The sequence below is a fragment of the Peromyscus eremicus genome, chromosome 1 (assembly GCF_949786415.1).
Source record: "Peromyscus eremicus chromosome 1, PerEre_H2_v1, whole genome shotgun sequence".
NCBI lineage: Eukaryota > Metazoa > Chordata > Mammalia > Rodentia > Cricetidae > Peromyscus > Peromyscus eremicus.
This window is the reverse complement of record NC_081416.1, coordinates 118,611,868-118,635,317: the sequence shown is the minus strand read 5'-3', so window position 1 is coordinate 118,635,317 and position 23,450 is coordinate 118,611,868. Positions and strand designations below refer to the sequence as shown.

The following is a 23,450-nucleotide window of genomic DNA, read 5'->3' as shown; positions in this document are numbered from 1 at the left end:
CATCCCCTCAGTCAACCCAACCAATCACCTGGCTGGAGTTTCCTGGAAGGCTAGACAGCCTGATGCTCCTGGAATAGCAAAAGCCAGCTCAAGTAACTCCTGCCTCTTTGTGTCTCCTAGAAGCAGGTGGGCTCAGTCTTGCCTCTCAAAGCTGTCCCCTCTACCCATCCCTTGTCTTCGAGTCTCATGCAGACTGCCACGAGCAGTCTCTCTTAAAGCAGGGAGAATGATGACATTGGGATGACTGGGGACCCTTTTAACATCTTTAGGACACTAAACACTGCCTGAGTACTCACCTAGGACTTCTAATGGCCTTACGATACAGAGGCCATACCTGTTCTGCATGCAGGCAATTGAGGCTTGGATGAGTGGGCATGCTTGGCTCAGAATCAAGGCTGCAGTAAAGGTTAATCGAGCTAGGTTCATCCCTCATCTTCAGATGCTATTCTGAGACCACTGGGGCTGCTGCTGTCTACGGGAAGCATCCTCATCCCTGGTGGAAATGAGGGGTCCATCCCCTGGCAGACAGAGGCTGGATAGGCAGTTGGCAGCCTACAGTCTAGTTAGTTTCTGCTCTGGAGCCTTGACTGAGCTCCCGTGGGCAGGCTTTTGGCTCTGGGTATCTGGACTGCATCTCAGGGGACTGGCATCTTCCAGCCACACAGAGCCTTATGAATGCCAGCATTTTCAGGAGACAGGGAACAGGAGCTTGTAAATGTGGATGTCACAGACTCTAGCTCAGCTCCAAGTAAAGGATAGGTTACCACTAACTTGTGACGATAGAGTCAGAGGCCAGCTCCTATGCCAGCATCAGGACTTAAGCAGCTTCCTTATCTGTAAAGCTGAGATAGGTGTGGCTGTGTAGCTCCACAGTGCTTCATGTGCCTAGCATGCATTAGGTGTGATCCACAGCACTGAAAACATCAAAAACAAAACAAAACACCGAGATTAAGATAGTCTATGATCAGTTAGCATCAGCTGAGAAAGAGAGGGTGCTGGTAGATTTCTTCCTGGTAAGCCAATTCTCCCCTGTGATATCCACAGGGTCCCAAAATGGTGAGACTGAACCCCTCCCCCAGCTGAATGCCAGAAGGTCAAGTGCCAGCCATGGCTGCTGAGTACCGGCGACAGGAAGGGTTGGTGCAGAGTGGAGGAGCCCGGACATTTAATCTAGGGCAGCCCAGGGAGCCTCCGGCAGGGCCCCTCACCAAGGCTGGCCACAGCAGCTTGCCCCCCTCACCCTTTGATATGCAGATAGAAGCGGGGAAGTGGGGAGCGCCCCGCCCCAGTACCTGACCACCCCCTTCTCACTTGGGAAGGAGGGCTGCTTGGAGCCAGATGAGGCTAGGGACGGTGGTACTTGCTATGTAGCTAAGAATGGCCTTGAACGCCTGTTCCTCCTGCCCCTGTGTCCAGAAGTCAACCCAAAAGCCAGAGAGATTGTCTGCCGCTCAGACCGGAAGACTACTGACTTCAGATACCCACATCAGATGGAGAACACTCACTATGGACCTCCACACACACGTGGATACACATGTGCACACGTGTATACATGTACACACACCTGTTAATATTCTGACCCGCCCCTTGGAGCCGTCCTGCGTCCTAACATAGAAGCCTCTTCTTAAGGAAAAACTCCCCTGGGGTGTGTCTGATGCCACATGCATTTAATTCTAGCACTCAGGCAGCAAAGGCAGGCAGATTTCTGTGAGTTCAAGGCTAGCCTGGTCTACATATGGAGGCCATCCAGGGCTACAAAATAATTATTAATGTTTAAAAAAACGATTCCTGTTGGGAAGTAACGTTTGTGGGTAATAAGTGATGTCCCAAGGTCCCCTATCGCTGTCAGTCACCTTTTTTTCCCTTGAGACTATCCAGCAGGACCTGGTAGGGCTGAGGCTGCATGAGCTTCCTACAACCAGGCTCTGTCACTGTTTTTGCTGAAAAGAACCGACTCCTCACTTGGGCCCACAGTAACAAAAGAATAAAAACCTGATAGCCCTGCCTGCCTTCTCTGTCTGTCTCCTTTTTCTTAAGCTATGAGACCAGGGGCTCAGTCAGTAAAGGACTTGCCATGTAAACGTGAGGATCCAAGTTCAGCACGTGACTCGGCACCCATGTATAAAGCTGTGGTACAAACCAGTAACCCCAGCTCTGGGAGGGGGAGACAGGAGGGTTTGCTGGGCTCAGTAGACGAGCTCTGAGTTCAGTAAGAGACTCTGTCTCATTAAAAAAAAAAAAAAAAAAAAAGAGTAAGTAAGCTGGACGGAGGTGGTGGCACAAATTTGATCCTGGCGCTCAGGAGGCAGAGGCAGGTGGATCTCTGTGAGTTCTGGGCCAGCCTGGGCTACAGAGTGAGTTCCAGGACAGCTAGAGCGGTTATACAGATAAACCCTGTCTCGAAGTAAATGAATAAGTAAATAGGTGGATAGTGATAGAGGAAGACCACCTCTGGCCTTCACACACATCTGGGCACACACAAGGACGTGCACACACAGATGTGCACACCCAGATACAAATGAAAGAGCTGGAGGACAGTGAGATGCCTCAGTGGCCTTGTAAACCTGATGACTCAAGTTTGATTCCTGGAACCCAAGTAAAGGTGGAAGGAGAGAACCGAATCCACACAGTCGTCCTCTGACCTCCACAGGAGCGCCGTGGCGTGAGTGACTGACCTCTGCCCACAGGAATATTCATCACTGAAGCATCTGTGTAAGATTGGGAGATGTCTGAACTATCTCATCTCTCTTCAAGGCTGAAAGTACAGTGAGTATCAGGCATCTTACCCTCGGCCTTTTACAATGTCCATCCCATTCCCAACCCCTAAGAAGATACCACAAAGTATCCAGTCACTGCCCTAAACCTGCAGTCACAGGTGGAGGGAGCCTCAAAGACAATCAGCCCACGAGGGGATCAGTCCTTACACGGAACCAGCTCATTCCTCTCAAGCAAAAAGGACTTCTTGGGTCGTCTTGAACCAGAAGAGGCAGTGATCCCCAGACCATACCTAGACTAAGACTACTTAATATGAATGGCTTCCTCCTGCCAGCTGCCCCCGATTCTGTTAATTCATTTATTCCTAAAGCTTGAGACAGAGATGGGCTTGGGAGGCACTGGCCCCCTTTATCTGTACTTCCCAGTGTGCCTATGTTTAACTCCCTCCCTCCCTCCCTCCTCCTCAAATAAGGTTTCCCTAGGCTGGTCTCCAACTCCTGGTCCTTCTGCCTCTGTCTGCCGGGAACAGGAGTGTGCCACTGTGCCTAGCTTGCTTGTCTTTTTAATTTGCAAATGGAGGCGGGCGGCCCAGCCAGGTGCAGGACAGACAGATCTGTGGGCTTTTGTGCTTCCTCTGCTGGTCAGTATCTATCTGGCACAAGAGGCTGGTCCTCAGCACTAACCACTCGCCACTCTTCAAGTCCTCCCAAGCTCTCCTTACCCAGTGGCCTGCTTGCCTCTAACCCTCAGCCCAACCATTCTGTCCCCTGGAAAATCCACCTTGGAGCCTGGAGAGGAGGTACATGCCCTAAGTCATAACTCAGCATTTAAGGTCGGGGTCTCTACAGTACTACCCTTCCCTCATTGTCCCAGGTGCCCAGTGTCTCTTTGATAGGATATGAGGGCCACAGCCAGCACTCTGCCCTTGAGATTTGGTAGGGTAGATCCCGTGGGAGCCACCATATCCACCCCCTACCCCCACATCCTCTGGGAGGTTCCTCAGCGCCCAACCCTGAAAACCTGTCCTTGGACTCAGGCTGCAGTGAACTTGCAGCCTGGGGCTGTAAGGGGCAAGGAAGCATACTCCTTCCTCCACGCCCCCCAGACCTCCAGCATGGCCCCCCAGCTCCCCTCTCCAGCCTCCACAAGCGTCGTATTAATCTCATGCTCCCACTGAGTGGCAAGTCTGGAAGCTCATTTTAGAAATTCTTTATTTACGTTTTCTCTTAAAAATATATATAGATCTCGTGCCCTGATGATTCTTTGGTTCTGGGTCTTGTGGGGGACAGTGGTAAAGTGTGCAGGGTGACTCTATCCGGGGTGCCTTTGTCCAATAAAATCTTCTTAATCTGGCCTCAGAGCTGGGCTTCCCTGAGATCAGCCCCAGAGGCCTGGGCCTGGGGCAGAGTTGGCATGAGGGGCAAGGGCTGCGGGGTGCCAGAGAAGCCTGGCAATTAGGAGCTAGGCTGGCTCACGGGGTCCTTGAGGGTAGGATGCCGGTGTCTGGAGCTCTGAGGACAGAGACCCTGCACAGGCTGCCGAGACAGTCATTGGTGTCACGTGGGGCCAAGTGGCTCTCAGGACCAGGGTCTACTAGCTGTTCTGTGTGAACCATTCGAGTACGGCCTCCTTGTTCTCCTTCACCCACTTAATGTTGGCTTTCGTCTTCTCCAGAGCTTGCTCCAGAGCCCGAGTGCCCGAGCCAAAGCCGGTCTCCAGGTTATCCGCCTTGAACTGCTCCAGCTGCCAGGAATACAAAGTGTCAGGGCTGGGCTGGCTCTCAAACTGAGCCCTGAGAAGAGGGGGGCTTCCAGCCCCCAGCCTCTCGCCCCACTCACAAGTCCCCAAGGATGGAGACCATATCTTCTTCCCTGCATAAGGGGATGAATCCCTCACCATGTCTTGGGGCTAAGTACTCATCTACCCAGAAGTTGTGAAATCACAGCCCCAGGTGGAATCTGCTCGGAAGGTATTGGGCTTGGTTGTGCAATTATTTCAATGAGTTAACCCTAAGTTTCAACTGAAGTATCTTGACCCAGTAATGAGCAAATGAAACAGATGCCACACCGGAGCAACGACTGTGGAAATTCCTGAACCTCAGAGGATCCAGTGGCTTCGATGCCTTAGTAGCTTTTTTAAAAGAAAGGGGTGGGGGTGGGGTGCGGCTTAGGAGGAGAGAGCTTGTTAAGCATGGATTAGAGGCCCTGGTTTCCAACCTCATCACTTCCAAACAATGAAATGGTGTAGAAGACTATTGCAATTCACACACAACATGATTTTGCACACTCAGAATCTTAAGGAATCTGTGAAAGAACCGTTAGAACTCAGGCTGAGCTACCTCTCGCTGGCAGTTTGCCCAGGATGTGTGAAGCCCTCGCTTCCATCCCCAGCACCAGAAAAGCAAAACTAGACAGAGCCTCTGGGGCTAGGAGAGATCTGGTTCTTACCTGCTGCAGCTCGAATTCAGAGGAGAAGCGCCTCGTCACCCCCTGGATGAGATTGGCAAAGGAGAAAGAGCCTCCTCCGAAACTGCGGGGTTGGGGGAAGGACGAGAGTGAGCAGCGGAGGGGGCAGAGAGCCGAGGGACATTCTCTGCAGGTGTCGGGGAACTATAGAATTCTAAAACCATTTTGAGGGAGACATGAGACCCTGCTAGGACATGCAGAAGGCAAGTCTTGTACACAGCTCAGGCTGTAGGTCCCTGACTCCTTGTCCTTGTGGGAGATTTTTCTTCCGGCTACAGATTTCTTTCAAAGTGGGAAAGGCCAGCCTGGGGATGGGGAGGTGTGTGGGTCGCCCTAGCACCCCCAGCCTCGTCGGCCTTTGATAGTCCAACATCCCAATAGGACTCACTCCTCAAAGAGTTTCTTCCAGTTGCTTCGGACAAAGTCCCAAACCAGAGGTTGCCCAGCCGCATTGCTAGCAATGCTGATGATGGTGGAGGTGGCATCCTGCCTCCGGATGTAGTCGGGATTCAGAGTGTAACTCAGGTACCTGTGGGCAGGAGGCAAGGGCAGGGACCACGTGAGGACTGTAGTCCCGTGACACAGGGTTGGGACCCTGATGTCTCTCAATCACTGCCTCTTGCATCGCTCAACATCCCTTTGACGTGTGAAGAGCTGTGGGGTCCCCAGGTACTACCTCCCCTCTGCAGGTGAGAAACCCAGTCACCTACACAGGGTCACAGGATCACTGACCATGCAAGTGTGTACCACCATGCAACTTTCTGAGAACAGATCAAGGAAGGAAAGAGTTCCAGCCATCTTTTTTTTTTTTTTTTTTTTTTGAGGGGGGTGGGTGTTTCAAGACAGGATTTCTCTGTGTAGTTTTGATGCCTGTCCTGGATCTCACTCTGTAGACCAGGCTGGCCTCGAACTCCCAGAGATCCACCTGGCTCTGCCTCCCGAGTGCTGGGATTAAAGGCGTGCGCCACCACCGCCCGGCTGAGTTCCAGCCATCTTAGCCCTCACACCAGGGAAGGTGGCTGTTCCTCACTTAGACTGTAAAGGAGACTCGGCTGAACTGTTTGTCACTAACACTGATGGAGCAAAGAATGTGATTCTCATGGTTTAGGGGTCATGGATGTCCTGTGGGGTCAGGAACAATCTCTAGCAGTAGTCTCTGGAACTTGGCAGGTCTGGCCTCTGAAAGGGCTACCAGAGTGGACGAGACCTCACCCAGGTGCAGGAGACCCTGCCCTGAGGCTCAAAGCAGAGCCGACAACAATTAATAGTTAAGGATCTGACCCTGACCCTGACCCCGTATTCCAGTCTTGGCTCAGTCACTAAGCCCCGCAGTCTTTTGGCAAGTATTTGTTTTGTCTCTGAGCTTCTCTGTCCTCACCAACCCAGCACAAGGCTGGAGGAAGAGGAGCGTGGAGGCTCGGCTGAGTCTGTGGGGTGGGGCCAGGTCCTCACCTGTTCAAAATCCACACTTCTTTGCTACAGGCCAGGGCCGCTCGGAGCTTGTCTGCCTCGTTTACCAGAGTAGCGTTCCGGAACTGTTGCCAGGCAAAGTTCCACTCCTCCTCACCGCCGAAAGAAATGGCGTTGCAGTAGACAGTAGACCGAAGGTTGGGGTGGATCCTGGTGTAGGGGAGTCAGGAGCAGAGGATCAGTGGAGAGCGGGGAGCTGCCAGTGACTGGCCTGGGGCTCTGCTTAGTCCAAGGGGCCGAAGAGGACAGGCAGGGGAGGAACAGGGGAGCACTCACGGGTTATTATTAGGGCTGCTCATCCACTGTCTATAAAGCTGAGAAACCAGGTCCTTACACTCGCTGATACCACTGGAACAGGCGGTGCTGATGGCATTAACTTCATTGTACCTGTCCCAGGGGCGACACGTGGTTAGCACATCCTGCCCAGACTCCCACCAAGACTGTCCCCTCAACACACGGCCAGAGACCTAAGGCTCTGCTGTCCACCTGACCCTTTGGGGCTTTTCTTGTTTTCTTCCTGCCTGTGATTTCTTGGTTCCCCAGACAGCCTCAGGCTGTCAGTTTGAGTCTTGGTTAATGACGCCAGGGCTGGGGATATAGCTCAGTTTGTAGATGTTTGTAGCATTCAGGAAGCCCTGGGTTTAACCCCCACACTGTATAAACTGAGTGTGATAGTGCATGCCTGTAATTCTACCACTTGAGAGGCTGAGGCACGAGGATCAAAAGTTCCAGGCCAGCCTGGGCTGCATTAGACCCTGTGTGGCAAAGAAACCCACAAGACCCAAAAGAAGCCAGGAGAGCGCACAGGCCAGGTGGATCCTCAAGGGAGCCCTCTGCTCCTAGGTGGGCTCTCTCCCCAGCTGGTGGTCAGACATGGAAGGTTCTAGAGGAGAAATCTTGCAGCTCTCAGGTCATGTGGGACCTCCAGACTCACAAAGGTCACACTTACTGTTCCATCAGTGTTGATGGGCGAACCGCCCAGTTGTTCGTTTGAGTTTTGAAGTGAGTGAAGAGGGGCTGGACTTGCTTCTTCAGGTAACTCTGGGAAAAAATGTAGGACTTGTGTCAAGGACCCAAGTCGACCTGCCCAAGGCCAGCACCTGGAGTCTAGGTTTCAGATGACTGAATGGTGTTCTTTCTCCTCAAAACCAGAGTCAACCCTAACCCTCTTGTCCACCCAGCATTGTTTCTGACTGTGACGCCAGGTCTCCCTCCCTGATCTCATTGTGAGAAATTTAGGAAACAAGCAAACACAGAGGATGGACCCAAACTATGATTTTCAAACTGGCAAGCTCATCCCCTCTTACTCTTGCCTTCCTTTCTTAGCTTGTGCTAATTCTGTGCGCTACTCTGTTTACTAACCTTATGTCAGCCCCACACTGTTATTAAATTAAACTGCAGATTCTGGACTGACGGACCTTTGTGACAAACTGAAGCCATTATCCAATGGAAAAAGGAATCGACTTTCCCCTCCCCAAGAGCCTCTTGGTCCTTGCAGGAGAGACAGTGGTGGCTGTGAGGTCACCATAGGGCAGCTGGGAAGTGAGGAGGGAGACAGGCCCAGCCTGGCAGAACAGGACTTGCTAGCCATATGGTGGTGGCGCACACCTTTAGTCCCAACACTCGGGAGGCAGAGGCAGGCGGATCTCTGTGAGTTCAAGGCCAGCCTGGTCTACAGAGCGAGTTATAGGACAGCCAGGGCTAGACAGAAAATCTCAAAATTCTCAAAAAAACAAAACAAAACAAAAAACAAAAAAGAAAGAAAGAAGAAGTGGAAGGAAGGAAGGAAGGAAGAAAAAAAGGACTTGCTGTAATGAGGCTCAAAATTAAAGGGCATGGGGGAAGGCTAGGGCTGTGAGCAGAGGCTGGGATCCACGTCTGTAGGTCAAACTCCAGCCTGGCCCCTGTATCCAGTGGCAGCTGGCCTCGTTCACAGGAGGTGCTAGACCAGAGAGGCTGGGGGTGCCGGGCTCTACACACAGTGAGAAGGGTTAGAAGGAGGTCAGAGGAGGAGGTTTCCATCAGTCCCCACCCTGACCCCCATCAGTGGGCACTGCCAGCTTCATTACACACAACAGAGGCCCATGCCAGAGACACCAGACCATCTTGAGAGGACGTCCAGGGCCTATGGATATTCATTTGATTTCCTTTTCTCTCCTCTGTCCTTCCTTCCTTTTTTGTTAACTTCTGTTCTTTGACAGTTTGATAGAAATATCTAATTACGTTTAGTCCTTTCTTTTGGTTTTTGTGTCAGACTCAAGGCTGTGTACACATACTGTGCACACACTCTGTCACTAAGCCACACCCCAGCCTCCCAAGCCCCTAATTTTTGACAGTCTCTAGTGAAGAATTATTTGGCCACCAGGTCTTCCCACAGTGAGATCTACAGGTGACAAACTCCACCTCCCCATGGAGTTTCCAATCCCTTTTTGTCGCCAACATCGTCATTGAGGTGCAGTCTCACTATGTAGCCCTGGCTAGCCAGAAACTCGCTATGTAGACTAGGCTGAGCCCACAACCAGATCCTCCTACCTCTGTCCTCTGAGTGCTGGGGTAAGGCGTGCACCACCACGCCCTTTCGTGGGCCTAGCTAATCTGTTCCATTCCGATTCTGGTATGGCTTCGGTCACTGTTTATTGCCTCACTCTCAAATCCAAAAAGGCCTCTCAGCCTCCACCTTGACAGGAGACCAAAACAAATAGAAACCTCGGAGGAAAAGTCAACAGAGGGAAAAAGGAGACTTCAAAAGCCCTGTAATAACTACCCTCAAGAGAGAAGACACCGCAGAGGATGCCAGGACCAGGGACCAGAGGGCAGAATAGAAGCATCCTGCAGGTGAGGGGCAAACACTGAGGGGACTCGGCCTGGGGGAGAACGGAGGGAGACTCACCAAGCTGGAAACTGGGAGGGACGTGAAAACCAGGCCCAAACAAGAGAAAGAAGTGGAGTCACTCAGACTTCCAGAAAGACATGAAAGACAGACGGGAGAATTTCAGAGGGACAATAAAATAACTCTGACAACACATTACGTCCACACTGAGAAAACCCGAGACTGGCCCACCAGGACTGCTACAAGAGCCCAGAAGTTTCCAGGAAGGGAAACTGGTCACGTCCCAAGAACTGGAAATGACAAAAGCTCTGGGCTTTCCAACTGCAACATGAGAATCCTGGTGTCAACAGATCAAGACCTGAGACATTCTGAGGAATGATTTCCAATTCAGAAACTTCCAAATCAGTTCAGTGTGAAAGCAAAATAAAAGACATTCCTGACAACTTGCCTGAGAAAACCCACCCCCACAGATCCTTCCTCCAAACTCTCAGAATATGGACTCCCTGAGAGAAAATAGGTAAGGGAGCCACGGGATTCGGGAAGCAGAGTGCAGCTCAAGCAGAAAGATCAGGACCTTGCGCATGGCCTGAGCCGTGACAGTCCTGGAAGCATCAGAAGACTCCAGGAAACACATGAGCCCTCCTGTGGGATCAGTCCACAAAGCCTTTCTAGACAGGGTAACCCAGGTGCCAACGCAGCACTCCAGCTGGCCCCGAAGGGAATATGGACACCAGGGGTATGCTGAATGCTGGTATTGTGATGTCACTACAATACCAGCCTGAGAGGATCCTAGGCAGGCAAGGATCCTGGGCAAGTCCATTTACCAAAATATGCATTTGCTATCCTAGGCTGATAGTGGGTTACTTTTAAATTTAATTAAAAAAAGAAAAGATGGCTCAGGGGTTAAGAGCACCTGCTGCTCTTCCACAGGACCCAGATAGGATTCTCAGCACCCACATGTTGGCTCGTAACCATCTGTAAATGTAGTTCCAGGGGACCCAAGGCCCCAAGACCTTCTTTTGGTCTCCTCCAGCACCAGGCACACACATGGTGTGCAAACATAGGCAAAACACCCACACACACACACACACAAAATGAAAATAAAAAAATTTCTAAAGAGTTCCAGGCCAACCTACAAAGACTATCTAAAAAAAGGAACAAATATAAAACAAAACAAGCACTCGGGAGGCAGAGGCAGGTGGATTTCTGTGAGTTTGAGGCCAGCCTGGTCTACAGAGTGAGTTCCAGGACAGGCTCCAAAGCTACACAGAGAAACCCTGTCTCCAAAAACATAAAATAAATAAATAAATAAATCACAACAACAAAACAAAAAACAACCAAAAATTGGACTAGGGAGATGGTTTCATGAATCAAGGGTTTGCCATGCAAACATGAGTTCATTTCCCAGAACACACACACACACACACACACACACACACCACACAAATGCACGAAGACACATCAACCAAACACATCAGCAGTACCTGCAATCCCAGTGCCAGGAGCTGGTGACATGGGGGTCCCCAGGGGTTCCTGACCAGCCTAGCTGAAATGGTGGGCTCCAGGGTCAGTGAGCTCAAAAAATAAGATAGAGGGGGTTGTAGCTAGAGTTTTCCTGCCTGGCCCACAGTCAGGACAAATCTCTCTCACCTGCCAGTCCCACGGCTGCTCAAACCCGACCAAGTAAACACAGAGACTTATATTGGTTACAAACTGTATGGCTGTGGCAGGCTTCTTGCTATCTACTTCTTCTATCATGAATTAACCCATTTCTATTAATCTATACCTTGCCACATGGCTCGTGGCTTACCGGCATCTTCACATGCTGTTTCTCATCGTGGTGGCTGGCAGTGTCTCTCTGACTCAGCCTTCCACTTCCCAGCTTTATTCTCCTCCTTGTCCCGCCTACACTTCCTGCCTAGCCAATGGCCAATCAGTGTTTTATTGACCAATCAGCAACACATTTGCCATACAGAACATCCCACAGCAGGGGGTGCTTGCTCCCTAAGCATGAAGACTTGAATTCAGATCCCCAAAACCCATATAAGCACACGCATGTAAGCACAGCTCTAGAGTGGCCAGACACAGCACAGATGCTGGCCAGTCAGGCTAGCCAAAATGGTATTGACCTCTGGCCTCTACACACACACATACACACACACACACACACACACACACACACACACACACACACACACACACACAAAATCAAATCTCAACAACAAAACTCTCTTAAATGTGGTCTACAGAGCTATGAACATTCCACCAAATGGGCATTGCAGTGTTAACTCAGCCAATCCCAGCTATCAGACACATAAGTATTTCTTTGTCTATGTTTGCCCTTTTATGAAGGATGCACGGGTGTGGCTTCATTCTGAGCCAGCTCCTACATCTCTGGTCTCTCCAGTGGGAGCTTCACATGTCTAAGCCATGCTATGAACATGTCAAAGCCTGTAAGACCAGTGCCTGCCTGCCAGCCTGGGAGGATGGGCTGTGGTGGCCAGCTCCACACCTCAGCAGAGAGCGGTGCTTCTGGGAACAGCTGCCTAAGGCACACGGCTGGTAAGCTAGGCCTTCAGCCTTCCAGCGCAATGTCCTCTCTGGGCCTCCCCACAGCATTGATTTCCCGTGTTTCCACTGGGCAGATTCTGCTAGGAATCTTGTCTTTATTTTGGGGGGGCAAGGGGAAGTATCCATTCTCCCAACCTTCTCTCTGCCTGCTCTTTCTAGATCCCTGTAGTAGAATATTATTTTAAGGTGTGTTACTTTTGTTTAAGTTGCATTTGTTTAAGTCTGTGAAGCTGTGTTACTGTGCCTGTGTAAAAGACCTGATGGGCTAATAAGAGCTGAACAGCCAATAGCAAGGCAGGAGAAAGGACAGGTGGGGCTGGCAAAGAGAGATGGAGGAGTGAGGAGATCTAGCAGCCAGAGGATCCAGGGGCCAGCCACCCGGCTACACAGTGAGCCACAGAGTAAGAGTAAGATTCACAGAAGTAAGAGAACGGGAAAAGCCCAGAGGCAAAGGGTAGACGGGATAATTTAAGATAAGAAAAGCTGGCTAGAAACAAGCCAAGCTAAGGCCGGGCATTCCTAATTAAGAGTAAGCCTCTGTGTGTGATTTATTTGGGAGCTGAGTGGCGGGCCCCCCAAAAGAGTAAAATACCAACAACAGATCCCTCTTACTCTGTCATCCTCCCCAAGAGTATTTTCTTGAAAGAGCTTGGACAGGCAGTGCACCTATTGACTTCCCAGTGGTGGGACTCAGACACTGGGAAGTCAGCAACTCATACCATCATGGGGCCATAGACCTCGGAGCGATCGAACATGAGCTTGAAGTAGTTAAGGCTGCTCAGGGCAGCCTCCCAGGGCATGTACTCCGTTTCGTGGTCCAGGAAGAGGGTGTTGTTCAGCGCCAGAGTGATGGGGATCTTTCGAGCACTAGAGACAAACAGAAGGGCTGAGGTTAGCACCCACCCAACCCAGCTACACCCTGGGGACCCCAGCCCAGGCTCTCAAGGACACACCCAAGCCTGGGTCCCCTGACGCCTTCATATTTTCCGTGGGAGAGTGACATGGGTGCTCTGTGCTGTCACCCATGGAGCCCCCCTCAACCTACTGCCAGTCATGTTTTCCTGCCTGTTATCCTCATTTTATTTAGTTTTTACCATTGATAATTTTCGTCTTTTTGTTTTTGTTTTTGTTTTGAGACAGGGTCTTTCCACTAGCCCCAGCTGTCTTGGAACTCATTATGTAGGCCATGCTGAGCTTGAACTCAGAGATCCACCTACTTCCCAAATACTGGGATTAAAGGTGTGCACCATCACACCTGGTGAGATATATACTGATTTCCCTCAAAGCTACACAATTCAAAAGAGACCCAGCTCAGAGCTCCATGCTCTCAAGTCTGCTGAACTTTTCTTTGTTTTGTCTTTATTTGTGTACATTACGTGTGTGTGTGTGTGTGTGTGTGTGTGTGTGTGTGTGATAGTATGTGTTCCTGTGGATGTGTGCACGTGTGCAGGTATATGTGAATGTTATCTATGAATGGGGAAGTTAGAGGCCAGCATTGGGTGTGTGTCTTTCTCGGTCACTCTCCATCTTATTTTTTGAGACACGGGTCTCTGACTGAACCTGGAACTCATGGAGTCCATGAGGCTGGCTGGCCAATGAGCTCAGGTACCTGCCTCTCCCCACCAGTGTTAGGGTTATAGTACACTGCTATAATACATGACTGCACCAGGCTTTTATGGCTCAGGTAATCTGAACTCGGTTGTCCTCATGCTGGGTGACAGGCACTTTACTGACTCCAGACTGAGCACCTCTAACTGGACCTTTCCTCCCTCTTCTGGCTTAGGCCATCTGTGGGCATTTGGTCCACAGATGTCTCTGGGGAATGTCACTCATGTCAAAGAGCTCAGCATCTCAACATGAACACAATAGGTGTTCAGTAAGCATCATTGTGCCCAAGCTCTGTCTCTTCTGTCCTTTTCATCCTAGATTTTTTTTTTAAAGCACCAAACATAGGCCTGATGTGCAAACACACTTGTGTACCCACAGCATTTGAGAAAGCTGGGACTGTGGGGGGAAAGGGAAAGAAGGTGGAGCAGGACAGGCCTGTGTGTGTGGCTGCTGTGACACTTGGATTTTTTTTTTTTTTTTTTGGTTTCTTCCAGACAGAGTTTTCCTCTGTGTAGCTTGGTGCTGTCCTGGATCTCGCTCTGTAGACCAGGCTGGCCTCGAACTCACAGAGATCCACCTGCCTCTGCCTCCCAAGTGCTGGGATTAAAGGCGTGCGCCATCACCGCCCGGCTCTGCCGTGACACTTGGAGTAAGGTATTCTTACACTGTCAGAGTCCTTCTCTGTGACATGGCCAGGGGAGGACCCCAGGAAGCTGCTCTGGGAACCCCTGGCACAGCACCTGGCGGGCATTTGGATGGCAGGAGAGACCCAGGGCGAGTCACCGTTAGTCACAGGCTTCTGTGTTCAGCCAGGAGGGCACTCACCTGGCCAGGTTGAAGGAGTCGTAGATAATCTGCGCACGATTAATGACAGGGATAGCCTAGAAAGGGAAACAGTGTGACTTTGGGCTCATAAGAGGGGACAGACCTTGCAGTCTGATGGCTCATCATACCATGGGGGACAGGGCAGGAGGGATACCCACAGAAAGGTCTTCCTGCAGCTGGTTCTGAATCTTCTTCCAGTTGTCTACATCGTAGTTGACCTGGTAATAGCCTGTCACATTAAGGTTCAGCAAGACCCACTCATCGGCCGCAGAGGTCTTGAAGTTGTCGTTCTGGGCTGTGGAGTAGGGCCGAGAGCAGGGCTGAGTCGAGTGTACTCAGAAGACCATGAAGGACGCCGAGCCTCCTCTCAGCATCTATGCTGCCTAGCCACCTTCCACTGGTGCCCTGTGTGTGACACAGTTCACTTTCTGGACCTTTGCATGGAACTGAGCCCCTGATCCCTAGCTCACCACCAGTCACCCCAGCCAGACTCTACGGTTAGACTGTTGGAGGGTTCCTGGATGTTTCTAATTGCATGCCTTCCTTCTCCCGCCTGTGAGTGACTGGCCTTCACCTTCGATTCCTCAGTGCCTGGTCATACGAGGCAGCTCACTGTACTTGCCGATCACTGTCCTAAGCATCTTACGGGAATTCTTGCCTGTAATTCTCACACAGCTCAACGGAGCAGATACAGTCAACTTAATAGAAAAGAAAACGAAGGCCAGAGAGGCATGGTAACTTGCCCAAGGCTACACAGAAGCAAGGTGAAAAGTGGAAACAAAGTCATCAGCACACAGAAGCAAGGTGAAAAGTGGAAACAACAGTCATCAGCTCCGTTTGTTGAGTGAAATAATGAAGGGGATCTTCACACAGCTCTCCCACCACCCCCAGAACATGGGCCAAGAGCCAGAAGATAAGAAGTGGATGGATTACCTTTCTGGGTTTCCAGCCAGTAGTCATACTGCTGTCCTCTTTTGAGATACGGAATGGGCACGATCCAGGAGTAGCTGCAGTGAGAGACCCGGAGGCCAGTAAGGGATGATGGGTAACTCTTGGACATACCATGGGTACCCCTCTCAGGTACCCAGTGATGGCCCGACACTGATACCAAGTGTCACCATGCTCCTGATCCTACATGATCCCCTTCCTTGTGGCCCGACCTTCCCCCTGGGACCCAAGCCTTGGTGACCCTATCTGCTCACTTAAATTCTGAGGGGCGGGTGACAATGGCGTCGGGGTCAAGAAGGAAGTGTTCCTGGGAGATGTCTCCTGTGCTGGTATCCACAGTGATAACAGGAAAGCCCATCTGTAGGGTCCAGCGGTCCATGATGTCACGCACCGATTTTGGGAGCTGGATTGCTGTCTGGTCGTTCACAGCCTGTCCGAGGGATACAGTGTGGCTGTGAATCCTCCCACCCAGGCAACCTCTGCAGACTGTGGCTAGCCTAGCCCTGCGGTGCCATCGATGCCGGAGGGGGGGGGGGGCAGAGGACAATCTCTGCCTCTCTTTGTCTGCCCAGTGCTAGGTGAGCTGGAGAACCTCTCTGCCTCTCTGCCTCTAGCTGACTCCACGTTGGTGGCACACCTGTGTGTGCCCCCAAGCTGTGGCCCATGGCCAGGGCACCTTCTGAATGTTTAGAGATGGGAAGAACAGAGAGAAAGCAGAGCCCAATGTCATGGGCGAGGAGCAGGACTGTGGGTTGTGGAGGAAAAGCACCCCAAGAGGAAATGGAGATGCCACCGCCCTTGTTACTGTCTTCTTGAGTCTCTCTCTTTCACCATTTATCAAATGTGTGGGCACCGCTTTTGAGTCACAGCAAAAAGCCAAAGGCATCTACTAGTAGCTGTGAACCCCCGAAAAGTGGGCAGAGGAGGGGCCATCAGAAGGGAAAGCTGAGGCGGGGGAGTCTGGGGCCGCAGAAGACAGGAGAGGGAAGGGGGGCAAACTTCTCTGGAGGGCAGGAGGGCGAGTGGTGGAGGAAGAAGCCGGTGGTAGTGCACCACCTGGTCAGCTGCCAGAAGGGGGCGGGGAGAAGTTAACAGACAGGCTGGGGGAGGGGGCGGGGCACTGGAACCTACCCAGCTGTGACTCTGTGACATCCCCTCCCCAGTGAGATGGCCTTGGGGCCCAGAAGGACACAACAGCAACCAGGGAGTGGTTGGGCAGGAAGACAGGGCCCTAGGTCTCTGGAGGGAACCCTGATGGGGAGGGGTGGGTGGGGCTGAGGAGGGGTGGGCAAAGTCTGCAGCAGAGCAGACTGGGAGGCAAGTGGTGGGGGGAGACAAAGGATGGGGACTCCTGGGCAGGGTGGACTCCAGTCCCAAGGAGAGGCGCCTCTGGGGAAGGCAGGAGGGCATGGTGGCTGGGGGCGGCATGGTGGCTGGGGGCGGAATGTGAAGCAGGGAGGGGTGGAGGGTCAGAGTTTGCATCCCAGATGCTGGTATGTGCAGGGATGTGCCAGGTAGGGAGGGGCACGGGGCCCAGGGCAGCTGGGAGTGCTGAGCCAGGTAAATGGCTGGATCCAAAGTTCTGGTGGAAGAAAGAGGAAAAGGAGGATAAGGAAGAGGAAGGGGCAGAGGTGTAGTAGTTTGGGCAGAGGTGCCTTAAAGTTGATGTTCTCAGCACTGGGACCCCACGAGGCCCACCATGGTGCGTCTCTCTGAGCAAGAACCTCAAGTGGGCCAGCTCTGGTGTGGTAGGCCAGTTGGCTATGCTGTAGAGGCAAATACCGGAGGATCTGAGTTCGAGGCCAGACTAGTCTACAGCGCAAGTTCCAGGACAGCCAACGCTAACAGAAACTCCAAGTGTGTTGGCATGCATCCGTAATCCCAGCACTCCTAAGGTGAGATGGGGAATTGACTGTTCATGAAGAAAAAAGATAGACCCTGCCTCAGAAACAAGATGAGAGAACCAACTGAAAAGAACCTACAAAAAAAAAAGAAAGAAAGAAAGAAAGAAAGAAAGAAAGAAAGAAAGAAAGAAAGAAAGAAAGAGAACCTGACTGAAGTGGGCAGTGAGCAGGGGTCTTAACCACCCTCTTTGAGGAGCCACATCTTTACAGCCATCTTATAGACGAACCACTGAGGCCCCCAACAGTTTGCCTGGACTGGTGAACAAGGAAGCTGGGCGCAGTCGCTCACACACTGTCCCCAGGGATTTTGAGCCTTAGAACCTTAATGGAGAAGGCAGGTTACTCACTATCTGCAGGTGCTCCCACAGGTCCAGATAAACGGTGTTCGAGTATTTGAAGGCGTTGAGATAAGACTGTGGGACGACAAATCTTGGTAAGGGCTGAGTGGTACCCAGAACTGTGGAGGGCTATGCCAGGGGAGAGCCAGCATGCAGAGGGACCTCCCGGTGCTGTACTCACTGCAAGGCCCTTCTTGAACAGGTCCTCGGTCAGGAAGCTGGAGAGCATCCTAATGACTGAGGCGCCCTGGGGGTGGGGTGAGAGGGAGCTCAGGAGGCCAAGCTGGTTACCAGGGACAAACGTCCCCAGAGCAGCAGCTGTGGTGAGGCTCTCTGCAGGATACATCCCTCCCCACACCCCGGGACTCTCGGGGCCTCCAGGAAGCCAGGGAGCTCACCTTACTGTAGCTGATGCTGTCGAACAGTTCATTGATCTGGGCCGGCGTGTTGACCTCATTGGCAGGGCTGGACAAGGGGTGGGAGGAGGCGAGTGCATCCACAGCCATCACACGATATAATTCATTCTGCACTATGAGGTCTTTCTGCAGAGTCCCCAAATGCCATTAGGAGACTGGCCCAGGAGGGGCAACAGAGGCACTCCACTCTCCTACCTCGGCCCAATTCCCAGAAGGTTGGCTCACCAGATTCCAGGTGGGCTCTGCAAAATCAGCACCCAGGTATTCCACATAGGAGGCAAAGCCTTCGTTCAGCCACAGGTCATTCCACCAGGCCACCGTCACCAGGTTGCCGAACCACTGCCGGGGACACAGATGAGCTTGCTGAGCCTCACGGGCCTTGTCATCATTAATAGCATCTAACCACGTGCTGACTGTCTACTAGGCGCAGGCCAGGTGAGGGCTGAACACTCCAAGGCCTCTGCTCCATCTTGCTCCTGCACAGCTATCTACCTGATGGGCCAGCTCGTGAGCAATCACAGTGACCACCCGCTCCTTGTTGCCGATGGAGGAGGAATCCGGATCAAAGAGCAGGGCACTCTCGCGGTAGGTCACGAGCCCCCAGTTCTCCATGGCTCCAGCGTTGAAGTCAGGCAGGGCAATCTGGTCTGTGGAATGGAGCCACATGTTAATGGGAGGGCGTGGATGGGGATCCTAGGACTACCACCCGAAGGAGGCCCCATGGTCACTCACCAGACTTCTCTAGAGGATAGGCTGTACTATAGTGTTGGGCAAAGAAGCTTAGGATGGGACCTGTCTTATTGAGGGCGTAATCACCATGGCCCTGAGCAATGGCACTGGGCCGAGCCCAGATTCGAATCTGCACAATGAGAGAGAAGAGATCAGGTTTGGGATCCTCTGGGATCCTACAGAGAGTGGGTAGGAGTCCCAGGATCCAGTGAGCTGGAGGTCCCTGGTAAGTCAGGATGGGGACCAACTAGATTAAACTGAGAAAACTGAGCATGGTATCATATGCCTATAAACTCAGCACTTAGTTGGAGCACTTAGGAGGCAGGAGGGTCACAAGTTCAAGACCAGCCTGGGCACTTTAGTGAACCCTGTCTCAATATTTAAAACAGAAGGGTGGGAGGATGGCTCAGTGGCTGTGCTGGCTAATTTTATGTCAATTTGACAGGCTAGAGTCATCTGAGAGAAGGGAATCCCAACTGAGAAAATGCCTCCATTTCTCACTGGGCTGTAGGCAAGCCTCTAAGTATGTTCCTAGTTAGTGATTGATATGGGAAGTTCCAGTCCATTGTGGTGGTCCTGGGTTCTATAAGAAAGCAGTGAGTTCTAGGACAGCCTGCTCTAACAGTGAGTTCTAAAACAGCCAGAAGACTGTCTCAAAGACTCTGTCTCAAAAAAAAAAAAAAAAAAAAAAAAGTTTAAGAGGCTGGAGAGTGGGTTTAGAAGTTAAGAGTGTTTGCTGCTCTTCCAGAGGACCCAGGTTTGATTCCTAATACCTATGTCTGGTGGTTCATAACCACTGTAACTCCAGCTCCAAGGGATCTGACACTTCCTTCTGGTCTCCACAGGCACCTGTACTCCTGTGCACATACACACACACACACACACACACACACACACACACACACACACTCACACACTCACACACACAATTAAAAATACATTTTAAAATGGGTTTTCAAAAAAGGGTTGGTGATATAAACCAGAGATAGAAGAACACTTGTATAGTATGCACAAAGCCCCAGGTTCAATACCCAGTAGCGGAGAAAAAACAAACAGAAACGAACAACCAGCAATGATCTGTCTCCTATGGTCAGGAGCCTCCTTAAGGAAGAGGAGTTGTGATTTCCACGTTCCAAACACAGACTGGGAAATGCTTGAGAGCATGTGGGATCACTCAGAGCTGAGACTGCACAGTCTAATAATTCAGAAGCTAGCACTGAGAAGATCTGAGAAGGTCCCTCAAGCCAGGGCCGGTGCTGTCCCAGGACATACAGGCCCAGTTCCATACCTGGACATTATTAGGTGAGACTGATTCTATGGATTGGAATTCGCTCACAATGTAGGCCAGCAGGTACGTGGACATCTTGGGGGTGGGATTGAACTCCGTGACAGTCCAGGAAGCGTCTTCAGGAAGGGGACTGGAAGCTGGGCATGGGGCATGTAAGCATGTGAGCTTCCTGCCCTGCACTCCAGTCCAGGGCAAACCCAGGGTAGCCAGACTCACCTTTGGGAAGCATGTTAGACAGAGCTGTGAGGTTGGCGGGGTAGATGAGGGTGATGTTGAATACGGCCTTCATGTCTGGCTCATCGAAGCAGGGGAAGGATTTCCGGGCATCAGCAGCCTGCATCTGCGTTGTGGCTACCACCCTGTCCAAATCAGAGTGTTAGAGAGGGTGCTACAGAAGAAGGGGTGCATGGAAAGCTGTCCCAACCTGCTTACTGCCCTTCACCCCACTCCACACAGCCGCAGGACCCTGTCAACAAACTGCCATGGGAGACCAAAGCTTCCAGACTCCATCCAAACCCTGGCAGGCTCCATGCCTGTGTGAGCTGAGGGGTCACCCCAGGCAATTTTCTCTCCTCTCAGTATTCCTGTCCATCCAAGGAACCCTTCCATCCCACATCCCTAGGGTACAAAAGACACTACCCCCAGTACTGTCCCACCCCACCCCCTGCTGCCGCCACCGCCACTACAGATGACCAACCGAGCTACTGAGGTCTCCTGAAGGTTCCAGCCCCTCCTTCCCATGGTCCTCAGATGCAGCCCCCCCACCATCACCAGCCTGTGCCCATGGCCCTGGAACTTACTTCTTGACGCCATCCTCCACGTACTCGCTACGGTAGAATCCAGCCAGGTCATCGGCCAGCTCCCCCCGGAACTGGCTTTCCATCTCATACTGCTGGCCCTTTACCAGGGACCCCTGCAGGTGCACCACCAGGTACTCGGTGCGCTCTACCAGCTCAGTGCTGACGATGCCAGGTGCCTGGGGGTCACCCAGAGCACGCAGCTCCACCCGGTGGTTTCCCTTTAGGGTGTAGTTGAGCTTTTTGCTGTGGATGATGATGACATCTGTGGTCTCGTTACAGGTAAAGCGAACAGTACTGTTACCTTCAAAGATGTACAAGCCCTGTTCATCGGGGGTGAGGTAGGGTCTCAGAGTCACCTGGTAGGAGTCGGGTATCAGAGTCCTGGGCAGACGGTACTGATTCCAAGGTTGGCTTTGATCTACAGTAGTGGCTGGGGTGGCCGAGGTGACAGCCGAGGTGGTAGTCGAGGTGGTGGCCGAGGTGGTAGTCGAGGTGGTGGCCGAGGTGGTAGTCGAGGTGGTGGCCGAGGTGGTGGCCGAGAGCGTGGGAGCTGTGGCAGAGTTCTCTGCATTCCTGTTCTTCTCCTGAGCATAGACCACGGACAGGGCTATGATGGTGCACACAGCTGCCACACCCAGCACAATGCCCAAGATGCCCAGGGTCTTGGAAATGTAGAAGCCCTTGGCCATGATGCCGGTGGGCAGGGAGCTCGGAGTGGCTCAGGCCAAGTGGGAAGCAGAGCAGCCCTGGGCCGGCTTATATCTTACAGGGGGCAGAGCCCCACTGCCTTTGGATTGGACAAATATTAACCAGGGCTCAGGCGAAGGTCACTAGCCTAGATAGGGGTATTCTCTGCCCAGGCTCTGGAGAGATCAGAAATGAAACTGTACAAAGCTGGCTGTTGGGGGGGGGGGGCCTTCTGGGAGCAAACAGTGTCTGATTACAGACTGCAGGTGGCCTGGAAGGTGCGGGATCAGGCGGGACTGCTGAAGGACAGGCTGCAGGCTGCAGGCTTGGCACCCAGAGGGCAGAGGGGAAGGCAGGTGGACACCGATCTACCTACAAGCACAAATGGAGGGGACAGAAACATGAGGATTGAGGTTAGACTCAGTGAAGGACACTCTAGGCCAAGAGGTGGGACAGGCAAGGCAGAATGAAGACAATTCCCAGCACGCCATCAAAAGCACACTGGGTCCACCTTCCGGCTGAGTTCCCTGAGGGATACCAGGGGCCCCTTGGGACACAGATTCTCTCCCTTTCTCTCCTGACCAACTTCTTTCCTCTCAGCTCCCCAAGAAAATCAAAATGAATCCCTTCCTTCCTTCCTTCCTTCCTTCCATTCTCTCTCTCCCTCTCTCCCCCTCCCTCCTTTCCTTCCATTCTCCTCTCTCTTCCTCTCTCTCTCTCTCTCTCTCTCTCTCTCTCTCTCTCTCTCTCTCTCTCTCTCTCTCTCTCTCTCTCTCTCGTAAAGAGTTATCGCTTCCCCTCATGAGTAATCTCCCCCTCAGTTTTGCCTAACAGACTTAAAGGGAAGCACATGAGGCATCCCACGGTAGAAACTTCCAGCTGTGACCTTCCTTCCCCTAGCACAGCACTACCCTAACTTTCTTAGGTAGACACCAACTTACCAACACTTCCATTACACAAGGCCTTACCATTCTCCTTCTCCAGTCCTGACTCCCAGACCACCACACTGGCTGATGCTCACGCCAACATCCAGCTCACCCCCATCTCCTCACAGCATTTAGCAGACACAGCTATGTTCTCTCGAATTCCCTGCTTCCTCCAGTGCCCCTCAAACCTACTCATCATACATCTGCCCATTGCATTCTACTGTTTCAAACCATCTTTTTGCTCCATAGACCTAGGCCCCACCTTCCTAAGGGATCCACACACTATGTGCAGAAGTCAGCCTACCCACTTCCCACGCTCATCCCAGGACCCCCCCCACACACACACACACGGTCACAGTACTTCAGCTTTTATCCAGCCCCTCTACCTCAGGACCTTTGCATATGCACTGCATACTGTCTGGATAGACTTCTCTTCACTCTCACCCTGATTAGCTTCTATTGATACTTCAAGTCTTAGAGAAGCTATACACACACACACCCCTCCACATACACACTAGCTCCAGCCCTGATGGATTGGATTTAACACCATGCATCTCCTCTCCAGATCCCTGTACCTCAGCATAGGTTTCTACTCCATTCAGTGATAACATGAGCTGTGAACTTCAGGCTTGTAAGAACAAAGCCTTGGCTATTTCTGCCCCCAGACTTGGCTCTGTGCCTGGCACCTAGTAGGTACTCTGCATGTATCTGTTGGGTAGATGCCCATGTATGTGATTGAGTGACTGAATAAGTCATTCCAGAAGAAAACCCTTTTTGAAGTCCTCCAGCTTTTTATCTCCACCCACCATTGCCAAAAAGGCATTTTAAGAGAATATTTACCCTTCCTCTGAGCCCTCTTTCAACCCATCTGACCCTCTAGGACCTCATCCACCTGCCACCCTGTCCCCTGGCCTTCAGGGAGGTGTGTTG

At 52.0% G+C, this 23,450-nt stretch overlaps 1 protein-coding gene across 1 annotated transcript; it reads right to left on the bottom strand.

Annotated features, from left to right (window-relative positions):
- Positions 1–3,970: 3,970 nt before the first annotated feature.
- Positions 3,971–21,947, bottom strand: Anpep (alanyl aminopeptidase, membrane). Its single transcript, XM_059253302.1, has 20 exons — positions 20,908–21,947; positions 20,324–20,466; positions 20,108–20,244; positions 18,823–18,949; positions 18,583–18,737; positions 18,316–18,429; positions 18,073–18,216; positions 17,856–17,921; positions 17,684–17,749; positions 15,687–15,862; positions 15,418–15,491; positions 14,643–14,779; positions 14,485–14,540; positions 12,771–12,918; positions 7,600–7,691; positions 6,927–7,037; positions 6,633–6,800; positions 5,569–5,709; positions 5,163–5,244; positions 3,971–4,458 (listed from the first exon to the last, which is right to left on the bottom strand). The coding sequence occupies exons 1-20, from the start codon at positions 21,594–21,596 to the stop codon at positions 4,309–4,311; spliced, it is 2,976 nt and encodes a 991-aa protein (XP_059109285.1). The 5' UTR covers positions 21,597–21,947; the 3' UTR covers positions 3,971–4,308.
- Between the last annotated feature and the right edge of the window lie 1,503 nt (positions 21,948–23,450).